General features: G+C 38.3%; 1 protein-coding gene across 4 annotated transcripts in view; it reads right to left on the bottom strand.

Annotated features, from left to right (window-relative positions):
• The window catches only part of LOC126234752 (uncharacterized), a 60,614-nt gene that overhangs the window by 10,927 nt on the left and 32,524 nt on the right, over window positions 1-17,163 (bottom strand). For all 4 annotated transcript variants that reach the window (XM_049943502.1, XM_049943501.1, XM_049943500.1 and 1 more), the window contains exon 3: window positions 7,004-7,175. In XM_049943502.1, the coding sequence (XP_049799459.1) occupies window positions 7,004-7,175 (172 nt within the window). The remainder of the gene's footprint in view (window positions 1-7,003; window positions 7,176-17,163) is intronic.

Raw genomic sequence — 17,163 nt, 5'->3', positions numbered from 1 at the left:
TAAAATTTATGAGTAGCCTAGACTTGACATTTGGTTTTCACCAAATACCACTTGAACTTGATTCTAGGAAGTATACTGCCTTTTTGTATGGTGGCAAAAGTTACCAATATTGTGTTGTCCCTTTTGGATTGAATGTATCTGTGGCTGAATTTATCAGAGCACTGGATTTTATATTAGGTGATGAATTGTCTTCAAAATTAATAGTATATGTAGATGACATTCTTGTAACTGGAAAAACCTGGGAAGATCATCTAAACCTTCTGAGACAAGTCTGTTCAAAATTCAGGGAAGGGAGAATGACCGTAAAATTGGAAAAATGTTGTTTTGGAGTTAATGAACTGAAATTTTTGGGGCATAATATTTCAGGAAAGGGAATCTTACCTGATAAGGATAAACTTGAGGCCATTGTAAACTTCCCTACTCCAAAGAACAAAAAACAACTCAAGTCCTTTTTTGGTCTCACTGGATTCTATAGAAAATTTCTTAGTACCCAAGCTTTAAATGCAAACTGCTTATGTAACTTACTAAAAAAGAATACTGTTTGGGATTGGACACAAGAATGTCAGGATGCATTCGTGGAAATAAAACAACAACTGTCCCAAAGTCAAATGTTGTATAGACTTGTTATGTCGTTACCATTCTGTATAATGACAGATAGTAGTGAGACAGGTTTAGGGGCACACTTGTTTCAAAACATAGAAGTAGAAGGAAAATTAGAACACCATTCTACTGCTTTTGCTAGCCGGGTTTTACAAAAGTATGAAAAACCATATACAGTCACAGAGAAGGAACTACTTGCCATCCACTGGGCATTTAATAAGTTTAAAAGTTATCTTTTAGGGCACAAAGTAATTGTTTTCTCTGACCATAAAGCTCTATCGTACATTCAGGAGTGCAGACTCTATCACGACCGTATAACAAGGTGGGTTTTATTCCTTCAACAGTTTGACTATGAGATCAAATTTATTCAGGGTAAACATAATGTCATTGCAGATGCCCTTTCCGGACTACCAGTAGGTGCAGATGTTGAAAATACTTATGGAAAAGAGGAGAGAGAGTTCAAACTTATGTACTTAAAGGGTGTAAAAGATGAAGCTGAAATACTGAAAATCTGTAATGATATTCGTAGAAACCAAAACTATGATGAAAATTGGAAGTTGGTTAAAAGTTATATAGGGAAAAAGGGAGGAGAAAAGGTAGATCAGTATTATAAAGTACAAAAAGGGATTTTGTTTAGGAGACCTAGACCTGACTTAGACAATTGGAAACTATGTTGGCCTGAGCAATGTATTGACACGTTAATCAGTTACATACATGAAAGCTTCGGACACTGCGGGCCAACAAAATGTACACAGAAGATACAGGAAAATGTATACTTCTATAATATCAGTAGGAGAGTGAAGAAAAAACTTGAAACCTGTGATCGTTGTCAGAGAGTAAAAGTGAGCAATCAAACATCTAAAGGATTGATGCAAAACATTTTACCAAATAAAAACCTTGAATTGACAGCTATTGATCTATATGGACCACTACCAAGGTCAAGGGGAGGATATAGTTACATCTTCCTAATAGTTGACGTTTTCTCTAAATTTATAAAATTGTATACATTAAAGAGAGCAACCAGTAAACAAATTATCATCAAGCTGACGAATCATTATTTCACAAATGTTGGTATACCCCAGGCCATCCTGTCTGATAATGGGTCACAGTTTACATCTAAATTATGGACAAATTTTATTGAAGATACAGGAATAAAACATATTTTGATTTCGGTTTGTCACCCATCAAGTAACCCAGCAGAAAGGTACATGTGGGAAATTGGAAGGCTCTGCAGAACATACTGTAGTAAAAATCATGTTAATTGGATTGAAAATGTTACTGACTTTGAGGATATAATGAACAGCCTACAGCATTCATCCACTGGTTTTTCACCTTATGAAGTAATGTTTAATAGACGACCTGCAAATTTGATTTCTGAGAATGTTGATTTCCCACCTTGTCAAACTATGACACCCCAGGAAAGAGAGACAGCTGTTAGGAACACTATGAAAAGACAAGGAGAGGTAAGAAAACGGAGACGTGATGCAAGAAGTAAAGGAGTACAGTTCAGGACAGGAGATCTGGTTTTAGTAAAAACACAGGAAAAATCTAAATTGATGAGTTCTGAAATAAAGAAATTTTTTGACATCTATATAGGCCCCTTTGAAATCAAGGAACACCCACACCCTAATGCCTATAGGCTAATCTACCCAAAATCCAAGAAGTGATTTGGAATGCGCAATGTTACAGAGTTAAAACTCTACAAACATGACCCATAAAATAGTCATTAATAAGTAAAATGCTGCTCGGAAAGAACTAGTTGACTGGCCCAACTACATCACTTTATTGTTTTATCATTCAAGGAAAACTTCATATCAAAGTGTGGGACTATGTCAGCTAAAAGTATGAAGTAGATTTTGTGTTAATGTGAATTATGTCTGTACTAATTTCTCTTTGTTCTCTAGTATACCCATTCATTAAATTTGGTACGAGGTCAGTGTGTCGGACTACGAACCATTCTACAGTGTCATAGTAATGTCTCTTAACAGAAACCAAAGTTAATGATGTGGACACTTTTAAAGTAATAAGATATGAATAGTGATTGTGTGTAAGAAGACAAAACCTTGTCATTTGTAAGCTATGTCAGATGGAACATTATTTAATGGATAAAGCAAACTGGAGGTACTTGTCAGATTATGAGAGTGTACTTTGAAAGACCAGGTATGTTCTAGTGTGTTAAAAATATAGTGGGTAGTCATGAAATTTAATCATGCAAATTAAGAATGTATTGAGGTTTAGAGCATTATGGAAACAGATGTTGGTGTATTACTTTTGAAACACTTGTGATGGATTGAAGGTTATGTGATACTAATTTTGAAGTTTATATTGTGGGAGAATATTTTGTAATAGTTTAGATAATTTAATGTTAAAGTGAATGAAGAGCTGTTAGGAATTTATCCCATACCCTGTTACACAATTTGAAATAATTTCTATTCATGGCAATATGCTATTTGAGCACAGGGGAGTAAATAAAAATGAAACACTGCTTAATAATGATGTAAAGTTAAGGTATAAATACTAACAATCTTACACAATTCAAGTGTAGAGTTTGTCATAATTTGACCTATAAAGCTGAAATAGATGTAAAATGTGAGGATACTGCAATTATAGCCGCAATCATATGGAACGTCTCAGCTATCTCATTATAAAGGAAACATTAAATCATAAATATGTAAACCAATCTGACTCTGAAAATACAGTGCTGATCACACATAATTGAATTTGCACTGGATTCACCATGTGATTCCATTCATCACGTATACATGAATTTTCCCTAAGAGACAACCACTTAACATTGTGTATAAGTATTACAATATTTTGAACTATGTCTATTTTATGTATGTGGTTAAAAGAACCTGTTTATTTTAGAATAATGATTTCTTTAGATTTAATGGTTGTTTTGGGCACAAGCCATGCCATAAGGTATTTTATTGAAGCACTTATATTAAAAGATTGTGAGAGGTGCCTGCATTCCACAGTTCACTTAATATATTCTAAAGAAACCACTGACAATCAGAAGAATGAGGTTAACTAAGATGCATTAAGTCAGTATTGAAGTAAACTTGAGTTTATGCATATACTATATAATTATGTACCCATCTTAACACAGCTCTGCAGCTACCATGATCAATTAAATATAAGGTGCAATATTTTATTATTAGTTATAAGCTCATTACACTTATTGCTCAATACAGCCAATGTAACTTTCAAATTGTATATCATGGAAAGTGTATATATATAACTAAGATCACTTGGGAAACCAATTTTATTACTAACTTTCGGAACTGGAAATTTTATTATGATGTGTGTATTAGATATATTTTATTCCATAGTGACACACAACCCCATGCATGCCATGCACGGACTTGTGTGTGTGTGTGGGGGGGGGGGGGGGGGGGGGGGGGGTATTATAACAGAATGCAAGATCGTGTATGTCAGTAATTTCTTTACGTGTAACGTTTTATGTAAATATAGCCTTCGACTGCGAGTTTAACAACTAAGAGACAGTTATCTTTGGTCATGCGGAAAGGGGGTCGATCTTTGGCAGAGGTGGTTGAAGGGCTTTTGGAGAGGAAGCGTGGGCTGGAGGAGGTGGTGATACAGATGTGGTGTAAAACAATGTCTTATTTGATATTTTTGTAGAAGTGTTAAATGTGAATAAATGAATTAAATAGTGATGTGCAAAACTAATGTAACGTTTGCTCTCTAAAAATCAAAATACCACGTCGCCCTACAAACCAGTTAGTCTCATCCAAACACAAAGAAAAACCGCGGGAACATCGCAGTGGAATCACCTCTAGACTTCACGAAGACAACAACGCAGCCATTGATATGAGTTAAGTACCAAACTGTTCGTACCTGTTAACGACCTCGGACTATAAATTTGAATCTCCTGTAGTGCCTGAAGTCACCATGTGGACAAAGGAGTAGGACAACTCAAAGAACTGTGGAAATCTTAGAAAGAGGTCTGTTAAAAGGTTTAGGAAGAGTGATAGATTTTGGAAAGGTCACACAGATCGCACATCAGGGGAGACTTAACGGATGGGATGAGAAAGAAAGACTGATTATTGGGGACTGCAACATACAAGATTTGAAAACCTGAGAGCTTAAAGGTGGAAGGCAGGGTAATATGCAAGACAGATTCCAATCCCGGGATTGGAATGACTCCTTCCCTCTTTCCTGATGAAGCAATCGTTGGTTGCGAAAGCTTGAATTTTGTGTGTATGTTTGTGTGTCTATCGACATGCCAGCGCTTTCGTTTGGTAAGTCACATCATCTTTGTTTTTAGATACAATTACATAATAAGTTGCATTTGTTTGACAGGGTGCTTTCAGGTGTTATGCTGAGTTGTTTCCATTTTATGCACAATATTTTGACGGCTGACCCAGCAGTCTTCTTCAGATGCTGCTAGTTTTGCTGTTACATGTACTCACTGCCTGAACTCCAACTAGACTGTGAACTACTGTTGGTCTCACACCACTATTTAGACCTGAGATAAGATCCCCAGCACCTGCTACACCTTTTGATGCTCTTTTATTTTTCAGACTGTACTGCTATTCCATGAAAAAAAAAATTCTCTCAGCATTTTCCAGCTCTGATGGATGTGTGTCTGGTGAGATTTCAGTAAATTGAGTGCCGGATCCAGAATGTTATTTAAATCAAAATCAATTTTCCTGTTTCTTAGGTTTTCTACGTCTTAATTTTGATAGACTCCTTAGTTCCGCTGCTCCAGAAACTTTGTGTCTTTCCACATACTTCATTTCATGGTAATATTTGAGACTGTTCCTGCTGACAGCTTGGAATTGCTGTTTTTATTGGGTACATCACTGACGTTTCTTCTACTCTCCTCAACTGTTCTGATAGTCTGCCTGCATGTAAGCCAAGCCACATATGCATGGAAAGTGATACACAACTGGCTTTCAGAGACACAGATTATCTTTAATTTTACAAAGAATACTTATTATCTTAATTGAAGGGAGGGAAATACAATAGATTCCATGTTTTTTTAGGGGCATAACTATGGATGATAATGATGATGATCAGTTTGTGGGTCACTGACCAGCGCGGTCATCAGTGCCTGTACAAAGTCCCAATTTTTACAAAGGCCAATCTTTCACTGTCGTGAAAGGTGGTGGTGGTGATGAAATGATGAGGACAACACAAACACCCAGTCCCTGGGCAGAGAAAATCCCCAACCCGGATGGGAATCGAACCCGGGACCCCGTGATACATAGGCAGCAATGCTAGCCACTAGACCATGAGCTGCAGACATAACTATGGAGTCTATCAAAATGAAGATGTTAGCAAACATAATAAACTGAGAAAGGAGTTTCAATTTAAATAGCACTTCGGGTCTGGCACCCAATTTATCAAAATCTCACTGGCCATCACCACCAGAGTTGGAAAAGCCTGACAGCATTTCATGGAATATCAGTGCACATTCTGAAAAACAAAAGGGCACCAAAGGGCATACAGGATATCAGGAATCAATCTAAGCTATAAATAGCAGTGTGAGACCAACAATAGTTCACAGTCTGGTTGGGGTACAGGCAGCAATTACATACAACAGCAAAACTTGCAGCACCTGAAGAAGACAGCTGGGTCGGCCACCAAAATATTGTGTGTAAAATGGAAACAACAACTCAGCAGAAGACCCAGAAGCACGCTGTTAATCACTCACACCAAGAGAACCTGAGAGATCATATTTTGCATTTGTTTAAATCAATTTGACAACTTGAAGTATTTTGCTAAATATGTAGACAGTTCACATCTTGAGCCACAACCAAGAATTTTTTATGGTTTGTGCTAACACAGCGAGTGTGATTTGTGAACTGCCTCCCAGCCACAGGCATGTGGGTTGTGTAACTTGCTTTCAGCTGCATTTGCACAAACACATTGTCCAAGGTTCTTCATTCTGCTATCAACCACATTAGTTTAGCTCTATGGTTCTTTGTAACAACCCTCTTTACGAATCAGTAATTATGATAACAACATCAGTATCTGACCACAATTATTCTTCACCACTGACATTTTGACATATGTTGTGCATGTAATCAGTGTCCTGTGAACTTTTGCTCACTCTCCCTATCTTCAATGCATTTGCTCCACATAAACATGCACAAACACTGATTTTGTTGAAAACAACAAAAGATCTATCACTTAGTTTCATCATATGCAGAACATTCTCTTAAGCAATGAAAAACAACTTGTTCCACTGTAGTAAAAAAATGACATTTACAGCACAAAAATGACGTGTGTTACAAATTCAAAGAGACATTCTTTTCAATAACAACATGTTTTCATTACTTTGCTGATCACTTTTGTCAGTCAGTTTACAAATTAATTTCATTTTGACTACAAAAAACAACAATAAAAGGCCCACAAAAAAAGGAAATTAGCTTACCTGCTGATGGAATAAAGTGCTCATTATACCAGGCAGAATTGCAACTGGCAGATAAGTGGCAAACCTTCCAGCATACCCAAGAAACAATTTTTTCCTGTAGTAGCTATTCATATAAATACCAGATAATGAAGCTGCTGCTCCAAGGATAGTTAACCCATGTCGAAATGGCCAACTGGAAGTAAAGGTGGATAAATTTATGTATCTTATGTTTTCTCAAGCAGATATTTAAGTCTAACAATGGAAAATCCAGGCTGGAACGTAACAATATAATGAGAAGGACAGTCACTACTCACCATATAGCAGACATGCTGAGTCGCAGAAAAAACAACAAAAAATTGTAGCTTTCGGCCAACAAGGCCTTTGTCAAAAATATACAAATCATCCCCCCACCCCACACACACACACACAAAAAGCATGCAATGGCTCCATCTGCCAGAGACTGAGGTCATGTTCGTGTGAGCATGTGTGTATTTTGTCTATTTTTGACAAAGGACCTGTTGACTGAAAGCTAACATTCCAGCAGTCTTTTTGTTATGCCTTTCTGTGACTCAGATATTTAAGTCTTTTATATACTTAATGCTTGTTCTCATAATTAAGTCATTATTCTACTCCAGAGGTTATTGCAAGATAACAAAACATGTTTTACTGGCTTCTCATGAAATGTCTGTTGGTAGGCAAGGTAAACATGTACAAGCAAAATCACAGTTTAATCTAAGTTTAATCAAACAATGATAAAATAAACGTACATTACACGAGATAAATCACTGTTTAACTAAACAATAGTAAAATAAACATCCACTACACCACTCTGATGTAATGTGCAAGTGTTACCCCACAGTAGTTGTACACTTGAAGCATTAAACAGCGCAACTACATCAGATCATAATCAACCATTTATTTTATTGCTATTTATCTTGTATACACCTGCCTCATTTTGGGATTTTCCACTAGCTCGGAATCTGGGTCATTTTCTTGCCCCGATTGTACATTTTTTTCTCACCTAGCTCACTGTTTATTTTATAGTACTGCAGTTCACTTTGACACATGACAGCAAACCTTAGCACTGTGTTAGCTCAAGCAATAATGAAAGAACAGCTATAGGTTCACAAATGTAAAGCAACAATGGATGGTACAAGACAATGTTACTTGTGGTTGACATACTCTATACATAGGCACACACACGCGAGGGTTAAAAGTATACACAGAAAATAGATAAAAGTTTTTATTTACTGGAATATTCAGAGTGTGCCTCTTGAAACACTCAATTTCTCACATTTTATCGGGAGGGAGAAACGTTACATGTATTATATGCACTTGCTTTTGTTAGCAATCTTTCATGATTCCCTTCCTTTATTGCTCAATCTCATTAATTCAATAATCTGAAACACAGCCTTCCTTGATAACTCTTTTGACTTGGGTGCAAAACAATGATGCCCAATGTGACAGTCATTTTGTGCTACACCAGTAGTTCCTTACTGTTACTTGTTTATGGCAGAATGAATGAAGGCTGCAAGTACTACACTTCCTGTATTCATTTAGAAACAGGTTCAAATCACACACTGTTAGCTAGTTGCACTGTGATTTTTCTCACTAGTCTAGCCTAGGATATTGGTTTGTTAATTCCATATTTTCCTCTCAAATGAAGTTCACCAAACAGTGAGAAAATATACACCGAAATCTCTCAGGTTTTCTTTGTGTGATTGAGTAATAGGGTATTTCCAGGTGTTCAGACGAGTTGTTATTTCCATTTTATGCACATTACAGGGTGTCTCACTCAAACCTCCCTGATTTCAAGGACCCAGGAGAGAAAAACCACAGTAGATACGACAATGAAAAATGCACCACATTGTAGAGCACCTCAAAGAATTTATACTCCCGCATCAGAAGTGCCAAGTATCATCGCCAGAGTGCAGCATGGAAGCATGAAGTGAAAATGGTGGCTCCACAGCAGTGCGCACAAGCAGTAGTGTGGTTTGCAGAAACAAAATCACCGATTACTGGGCAAAGAAATTACCATTGTGTGTATGAATGTGATCCACCTGATGTGAAAACAATTAAGGAATGGCATATGAAGTTTCTGGCAACAGGAAGTGTTCTGAAACATTCTGGCGGTGCAGGTTGCAGTGTTTCAGAAGAGATAGAGGAGGACATTAGACAAATGTTATTCAAAAGCCAACCTAAGTCAATTAGTCAAGCATCTAGGAAACTTGGTGTACTTTGATCAACATTGCATCCTGTAGTTCACCAGGGTCTTCATACGAGGTGTGGCTAGAAAAAAACCGGACTAGTACTGGTGAAACAATAAAACGAATGCAATAAGGCTGAAAGTCGCGTGGCCTGTCACGTGACTCTCACTCCGCCTACTGCTCGAGTTTCATCTGCCTCCTGCACTCAGTCTGCCCGTGGCGTCTGTTTTAAGTAGTTGACGTTTTGTCTGTGCGTCGGAAAATGTTGAGTGTACAGAAAGAACAGCGTGTTAACATCAAATTTTGTTTCAAACTAGGAAAATCTGCAAGTGAAACATTTGTAATGTGACAACAAGTGTACGGCGATGATTGTTTATCACGAACACAAGTGTTTGAGTGGTTTAAACGATTTAAAGATGGCCGCGAAGACACCAGTGATGACACTCGCACTGGCAGACCATTGTCAGCAAAAACTGATGCAAACATTGAAAAAATCGGTAAACTTGTTCGACAAGATCGCCGTTTAACAATCAGAGCAGTGTCTGAGTTAACAGGAGCTGACAAGGAAAGCGAGTACAGAGAAAACGGAACGATTTGTGGAGAAAAAAGTCATGGATCCTTCACCAAGACAATGCCCCAGCTCACAGTGCGTTGTCAGTGAAGACGTTTTTGGCAAAACACAACATTCCCATCTTAGATCATCCATCCTACTCATCTGATTTGGCCCCCTGTGACTTTTTTCTTTTCCCTAAAGTCAAGTCAGCTTTGAAAGGAACTAGATTTGAGACTGTTGAAGCAGTAAAAGAAAAAGCGACGGAAGTAATGTATGGACTTACCGAAAATGATCTGCAGCATTGCTATGAACAGTGGAAAATTCGTATGGAGCGGTGTAGAGACCGAGGAGGAGAGTACATTGAAGGAGATAACATGAAATTGTAAATAATTGTAAATAAATGTTTTTTCCAGCATCAGTCCGGTTTTTTTCTAGCCGCACCTCGTATGTGTGCTTACAAAGTGCAAAATCTGCAAAATCTGACACCGAACGACAAACCATGCCGACAACAATTTCCTGCGGATATGCTGCAGCGTATTGATATGGATGCCAGCTTCCTGGAAAGATGTTTATTCTCTGATGAAGCGACCTTTATTCTATCAGGAAGAATTAATAGGCATAATGTTCGGATTTGGGGTTCACAAAATTCGCATGTTGTCATTGAACATGTTCGTGATAGTCCTAAACCAAACATCTGGTGAGGGCTAATGAACAACAGGATTGTTGGACCGTTCTTCTTTGGTTCAGTGTGTCTGGACATGTTGGAGCAGTTTGTGTACCCTCAGATACAAGACTTGCAAACCAACATCATTTTTCAACAAAAAGGAGCTCCGCCGCATTGGTTAACAGCTGTTCGCAAGTTCCTAGAGAGAAAATTTCCCAGTCATTGGATCGGATGTGGAGGACCCATTGCTTGTCCACCATGTTCACCCGACATTACGCCGCTTGATTTCTTCATGTGGGGATTCGTGAAGGACCACGTGTATGCGACCAAACTGGATTATATTCATACACTGCAACATTGTATCACTAATGCGATTGCAACAATAACAGAGGAAATGTTAAAAGAACTTGGCAAGAAACTGAATATAGACTCAATATTCTTCGTGCTGCAAATGGTTCACATGTAGAGGTGTACTGATGATAAATAAATAAATTCTTAGAGATGATCTACAATGTGGTGCATTTTTCATTGTTGTATCCACTGTGGTTTTTTTTCCCCCCTGGGTCTTTGATATCATGGAGGTTTGAGTGGGACACCTTGTATTTTGACAACCAGTCCAGCCCTCTTCCTCAGGTGCTGCAAGTTTTGCTATTAAGTGTACTTGCTGCCTGGACTCCAGCCAATCTTGTTGGATTCCAGGCAGTGAGTATACATAATAGCAAAACTGGAATACCTGAAGATGACAGATGGGTAAGCTGTTGAAATATTGTGCAGAAAATGGAAACAACTTGGCTGAACACCCGGATGCTCACTATTAAAACATACATTATTTACAGGCAGGTGGTGACATTTTCGAACCTGTCACTAGATTTAATTAGGTGATCTAAATCATGGCATTGTTTTTCCATCCTCAATAATTTACTTATGAAAGTGAAATACATCTACAACTAAATACACAGTCTGTCGGTCATTGTATGGTGCATGACAGAAGTTACCTTGTACCACTGCTGGTCACTTCCCATCCTGTTCCATTCACAGAGCAAGGGAAAATGACTGTCTACACACATCAACATTAGCCCTAATTTCTCTTATCTTATTTTCATAGTCCTTATACAAAATATATATTGGTGGCAGTAAAATCACTCTGGAGTCAGTTTCAAATGACAATTCTATAAATTTTATAAATAGTGTTCCAAAAAAGTAGTGTCATCTTCCCTCCACGGATTCCCAGTTGAGTTCACCGAAGCATACCCGCAATACTCACATGCTAACAGCCTACCTCTTTGATGTTTCCCTTTAACATGACATGGTGTGGGCCCAAACACTCAGAATGTACTCAAGAATGGCTCACACTAGTGTTCAATACATGGTCCAATCAACTGAAGTCTACAATTCCCCTTGCCCATTGACTACACGAGTAGGTAAAAAATGTAATTCTACTCATGTGAACATGAGGGAAGAGTCAAAAAGAATTATTCATTACCATTAAATTCTGAAGCTGAGAAACTTAAGCATGATTGTAAGTACCTTCCTTAGATAGTTATAACTTACAAAATTGCAAGTAAACCTCAAACTCTTTTGAGTTGAAAGTTAATTCCTTCGGACCTAAAGTTCAAGACGTAAAAGGGTAGGATGTACAAAGACAGAAGAAATGGTGAGATTGTGTACTATCAATACCATACAGTGCCAGTCCATGTCTAGAAGTTGGCAGTAACCAATGTGACTGCACCACCAACCAGCTGCTGGTTCCGAGACACATCCTCCTCAGCCCACACAGCCAACATCACCACAGAGCGGACTTAAATGTCACTGCACCACCCAGTCTCTCATTCTAGTCTAGTCTGACAGCTCTGTCAGTCTAGTCTAAGGTCATTCGGCCTCTGCAGCTACTGTGGATACATGACTTGGTCTAGCTCAAGGGCTTGCACTGGATATTAATTTGGATTTGCTGTTATTCAAGTTAAGTGAAGGAAGTTTATTAAACACTATATGTGGATCTCATTCTTTCGACTTTCTGTCCCAGAACCCTCCAACTCCTTGACATTCACTAGTGGGATGATCAAACAAAGATAAAGACAAATTATAAGCCATTAAGAATTCCCACATAAGAGTGAGAACCTAAACATTATAATTCCATCAATAGAGTATAACAAATGGGATTCAATTTATCCGTTTCTTCTTATTTTTAATGATCTTTCGTACCACACTGCATCATTTTGTACTACCTCTTTTTTTTTAATTTAGAGTCTTGTTTTTCAGAACGTAAATGAGTATCTGATAAACATTTACTAGAAATTAAAAGTTTCAGAAGATGTAGCAATTTTAAAGACTTTTCTCATCTCCAACACATGCACATTTACTCCACAGTATTATGCCAATTGGTTTTAAGATGCAATCCCCACTGAGCTGATACAATATGCAATACAACACATTCCATTAATGGTTGCTTGACATAACATTTATCCACGCAATGCACATCTTCCCGCTGATGTGCCACAAAAAGCAACAAGACAGCACGAATCACATTTCTGTCTCACTTGCGATCAACAGCTCTTCTGAAGAGAGCATTATTGTGGCTTATCATTACTTACCCACCCATGAACCATGGACCTTGCCGTTGGTGGGGAGGCTTGCATGCCTCAGTGATCCATATAGCTGTACAGTAGGTGCAACCACAACAGAGGGATATCTGTTGAGAGGCCAGACAAATGTGTGGTTCCTGAAAAGGGGCAGCAGCCTTTTCAGTAGTTGCAGGGGCAACAGTCTGGATGATTGACTAATCTGGCCTTGTAACATTAACCAAAATGGCCTTGCTGTGCTGGTACTGCGAACAGCTGAAAGCAAGGGGAAACTACAGCTGCAATTTTTCCCGAGGGCATGAAGCTTTACTGTATGGTTAAATGATGATGGAATCCTCTTGGGTAAAATATTCCGCAGATAAAATAGTCCCCCATTCGGATCTCCAGGCGGTGACTACTGAGGAGAACGTTGTTATCAGAAGAAAGAAAACTGCCGTTCAACAAGTTGGAGCGTGGAATGTCAGATCCCTTAATCAGACAGGTAGGTTAAAAAATTTTAAAAGGGAAATGGATAGGTTCAAGTTAGATATAGTGGGAATTAGTGAAGTTCGGTGGCAGGAGGAACAAGACTTCTGGTCAGGTTATAGATAAAAAATGAAATAGGGGTACTTCAGGAGTAGGTTTGCTAATGAATAAAAAAAAATAGGAATGCGGGTAAGCTACTACTAACAGCATAGTGAATACACTATTGTGGCCAAGATAGATACGAAGCCCACACCTACCACAGTAGTACAAGTTTATATGCCAACTAGCTCTGCAGATGATGAAGATATTGATGAAATGTATCATGAGATAAAAGAAATTATTCAGATAGTGAAGGGAGATGAAAATTTAATAGTCATGGGTGTCTGTAATTCGATAGTAGGAAAAGGAAGAGAAGGAAACGCAGTAGGTGAATATGGAACGGGGGAAAGGAATGAAAGAGGAAGCCGCCTGGTAGAATTTTGGGAAGAGCATAACTTAATCATAGGTAACAACTGGTTCAAAAATCATAAAAGAAGGTTGTATACATTGAAGAAGCCTGGAGATAATGAAAGGTTTCATATAGATTATATAATGGTAAGACAGAGATTCAGGAACCAGATTTTAAATTGTAAGACATTTCCAGAAGCAGATGTGGACTCTGACCACAATCTATTGGCTATGAACTGTAGTTTAAAACTGAAGAAATTGCAAAAAGGTGGGAATTTACGGAGATGGGACCTGGGTAAACTGACAGAACCAGAGGTTGTAGAGAGTTTCAGGGACAGCATTAGAGAACGAATGACAAGAATGGGGAAAAGAAATACAGTAGAAGTAGAATGGATAGCTTTGAGAGATGCAATAGTGAAGGCAGCAGAGGATCAAGCAGGTAAAAAGACGAGGGCTAATAGAAATCCTTGGGTAACGGAAGAGATACTGAATGTAATTGATAAAAGCAGGAAATACAAAAATACAGTAAATGAAGTAGGCAAAAAGAAATACAAATGTCTCAAAAATGAGATCGACAGGAAGTGCAAAATGGCTAAGAAGGGATGGCTAGAGGACAAATGTAAGGATGTAGAGACATACATCACTAGGGGTAAGATAGATACTGCCTACAGGAAAATTAAAGAGACCTTTGGAGATAAGAGAACCACTTGTATGAACATCAAGAGCTCAGATGGAAACCCAGTTCTAAGCAAAGAAGGGAAGGCAGAAAGGTGGAAGGAGTATATAGAGGGTCTATACAAGGGCGATGTACTTGAGGAGAGTATTATGGAAATGGAAGAGGACATAGATGAAGACGAAATGGGAGATACGATACTGCATGAAGAGTTTGACAGAGCACTGAAAGAGTTAAGTCGACACAAGGCCCCGCAAGTAGACAACATTCCATTAGAACTACTGATAACCTTGGGAGAGCCAGCCCTGACAAAACTCTACCATCTGGTCAGCAAGACGTGTGAGACAGGCGAAATACCCTCAGACTTCAAGAAGAATACAATAATTCCAATCCCAAAGGAAGCAGGTGTTGACAGATGTGAAAATTACCGAACTATCAGTTTCATAAGCCATGGCTGCAAAATACTAACACGAATTTTTTACAGATGAATGGAAAACCTTGTAGAAGCCGACCTCAGGAAGATCAGTTTGGATTCTGTAGAAATGTCGGAACACGTGAGGCAATACTGACCCTACGACTTATCTTAGAAGCTAGATTAAGGAAAGGCAAACCTACGTTTCTAGCATTTGTACACTTACATAAAGCTTTTGACAATGTTGACTGGAATACTCTCATTCAAATTCTGAAGCTTGCAAGGGTAAAATACAGGGAGCGAAAGGCTATTTACAATTTGTACAGAAACCAATGGCAGCTATAAGAGTCGAGGGACATGAAAGGGAAGCAGTGGTTGGGAAGGGAGTGAGACAGGATTGTAGCCTATCCCCGATGTTATTCAATCTGTATATTGAGCAAGCAGTAAAGGAAACAATAGAAAAATTCAGAGTAGGAATTAAAATCCATGGAGAAGAAATAAAAACTTTGAGGCCGATGACATTGTAATTCTGTCAGAGACAGCAAAGGACCTGGAAGAGCAGCTGAACGGAATGGACAGTGTCTTGAAAGGAGGGTATAAGATGAACATCAACATAAGCAAAACGAGGATACTGGACTGTAGTTGAATTTAATCGGGTGATGCTAAGGGAATTAGATCAGGAAATGAGACACTTAAAGTAGTAAAGGAGTTTTGCTATTTGGGGAGCAAAATAACTGATGATGGTCGAATTAGGGGCGATATAAAATGTAGACTGGCAATGGCAAGGAAAGCGTTTCCGAACAGGAGAAATTTGTTAACATCGAGTATAGATTTGTGTCAGGAAGTAGTTTCTGAAAGTATTTGTATGGAGTGTAGCCATGTATGGAAGTGAAACGTGGACGATAAATAGTTTAGACAAATAGAGAATAGAAGCTTTCGAAATGTGGTGGTACAGAAGAATGCTGAAGATTAGAAGGGTATATCACATAACTAATGAGGATGTATTGAACAGAATTGGGGAGAAGAGAAATTTGTGTCACAACTTGACTAGAAGAAGGGATCAGTTGGTAGGACATATTATGAGGCATCAAAGGGATCACCAATTTAGTATTGGAGGGCAGCGCGGAGGGTAAAAATCATACAGGGAGACCAAGAGATGAATACACTAAACAGACTCAGAAGGATGTAGGGTGCAGTAGGTACGGGGAGATGAATAAGCTTGCACAGGATAGAGTGGCATGGAGAGCTGCATCAAACCAGTCTCTGGACTGAAGACCACAACAACAACAACAACAACTACTACTACTACTACTACAACATTACTTAAAACTCAGAAAATTGAAAAAGAAAAGTAAGTACTGGTTGCAGCCATACAATGTTATAAATATCAAGCACAGTTTGGCTGTGGTTTCTCGTTAATGCTCTCAACACAAACAAAAACCCACAAATTCTACTGAATGAGTCCAGATAGTTTCCACTTTTTGGAGCAACTAATACGACAAAAGAGGACACTAATGTTTGACTTAGTATTTCTTCTGCTGCAAAGCTACTCATTACAATACGGTAATTTAGTGTAAGTGTTTTGAGATATTTTATTCAACATGGTAATTAAAAAATGATGATTACACGTTAATAAAGCTAGTATAGGTAGTATTTCTACTACTGTCCTATTTTGCAATATAGTACAGACTCAGCTTGATGCGTATTCAGGAGTACATTGCTGGATTTGAAGTGTGATCGGTATCATCAATGGTGTGGCAGTGAGAGGTGTGCTCTACATAGGAGTAGACAATTGTTTAAAGAAATGGAAGAAGCCCATAATGATATGGAAAATCCCATGGTGTCGTCCTCAGCTTCGGTCAACCGCTCATACAGGAATAAAAGGAATTTTGCTTTCAGATACAGAGGCGGAAAAGGTATTCAGACACCGGGAGTAATCAGAGAAGTAAACCTTAAATGTGTTTTTAACTCAAAACATATAATTTATTTTATACAAATGTGTAATACATATGTCAGTCTGAACATACGCAGAATAAGAGTAAAAAACACACCTTATGAAAGAAAAAGAAGAAAATTGAAATATACTATGAGCAAAAGTACTCAGACACTTATTTGGTAATGCGTCTTTTTCTCTGTATTACAGCCCACAGTCCTTGTGGCGTTGAGTAAACAACCTTTTTC

The sequence above is a fragment of the Schistocerca nitens genome, chromosome 2 (assembly GCF_023898315.1).
Source record: "Schistocerca nitens isolate TAMUIC-IGC-003100 chromosome 2, iqSchNite1.1, whole genome shotgun sequence".
Taxonomy (NCBI): Eukaryota; Metazoa; Arthropoda; class Insecta; order Orthoptera; family Acrididae; genus Schistocerca; species Schistocerca nitens.
The sequence above is the reverse complement of the archived record's forward strand: the minus strand, read 5'-3'. Positions and strand labels throughout refer to the sequence as shown.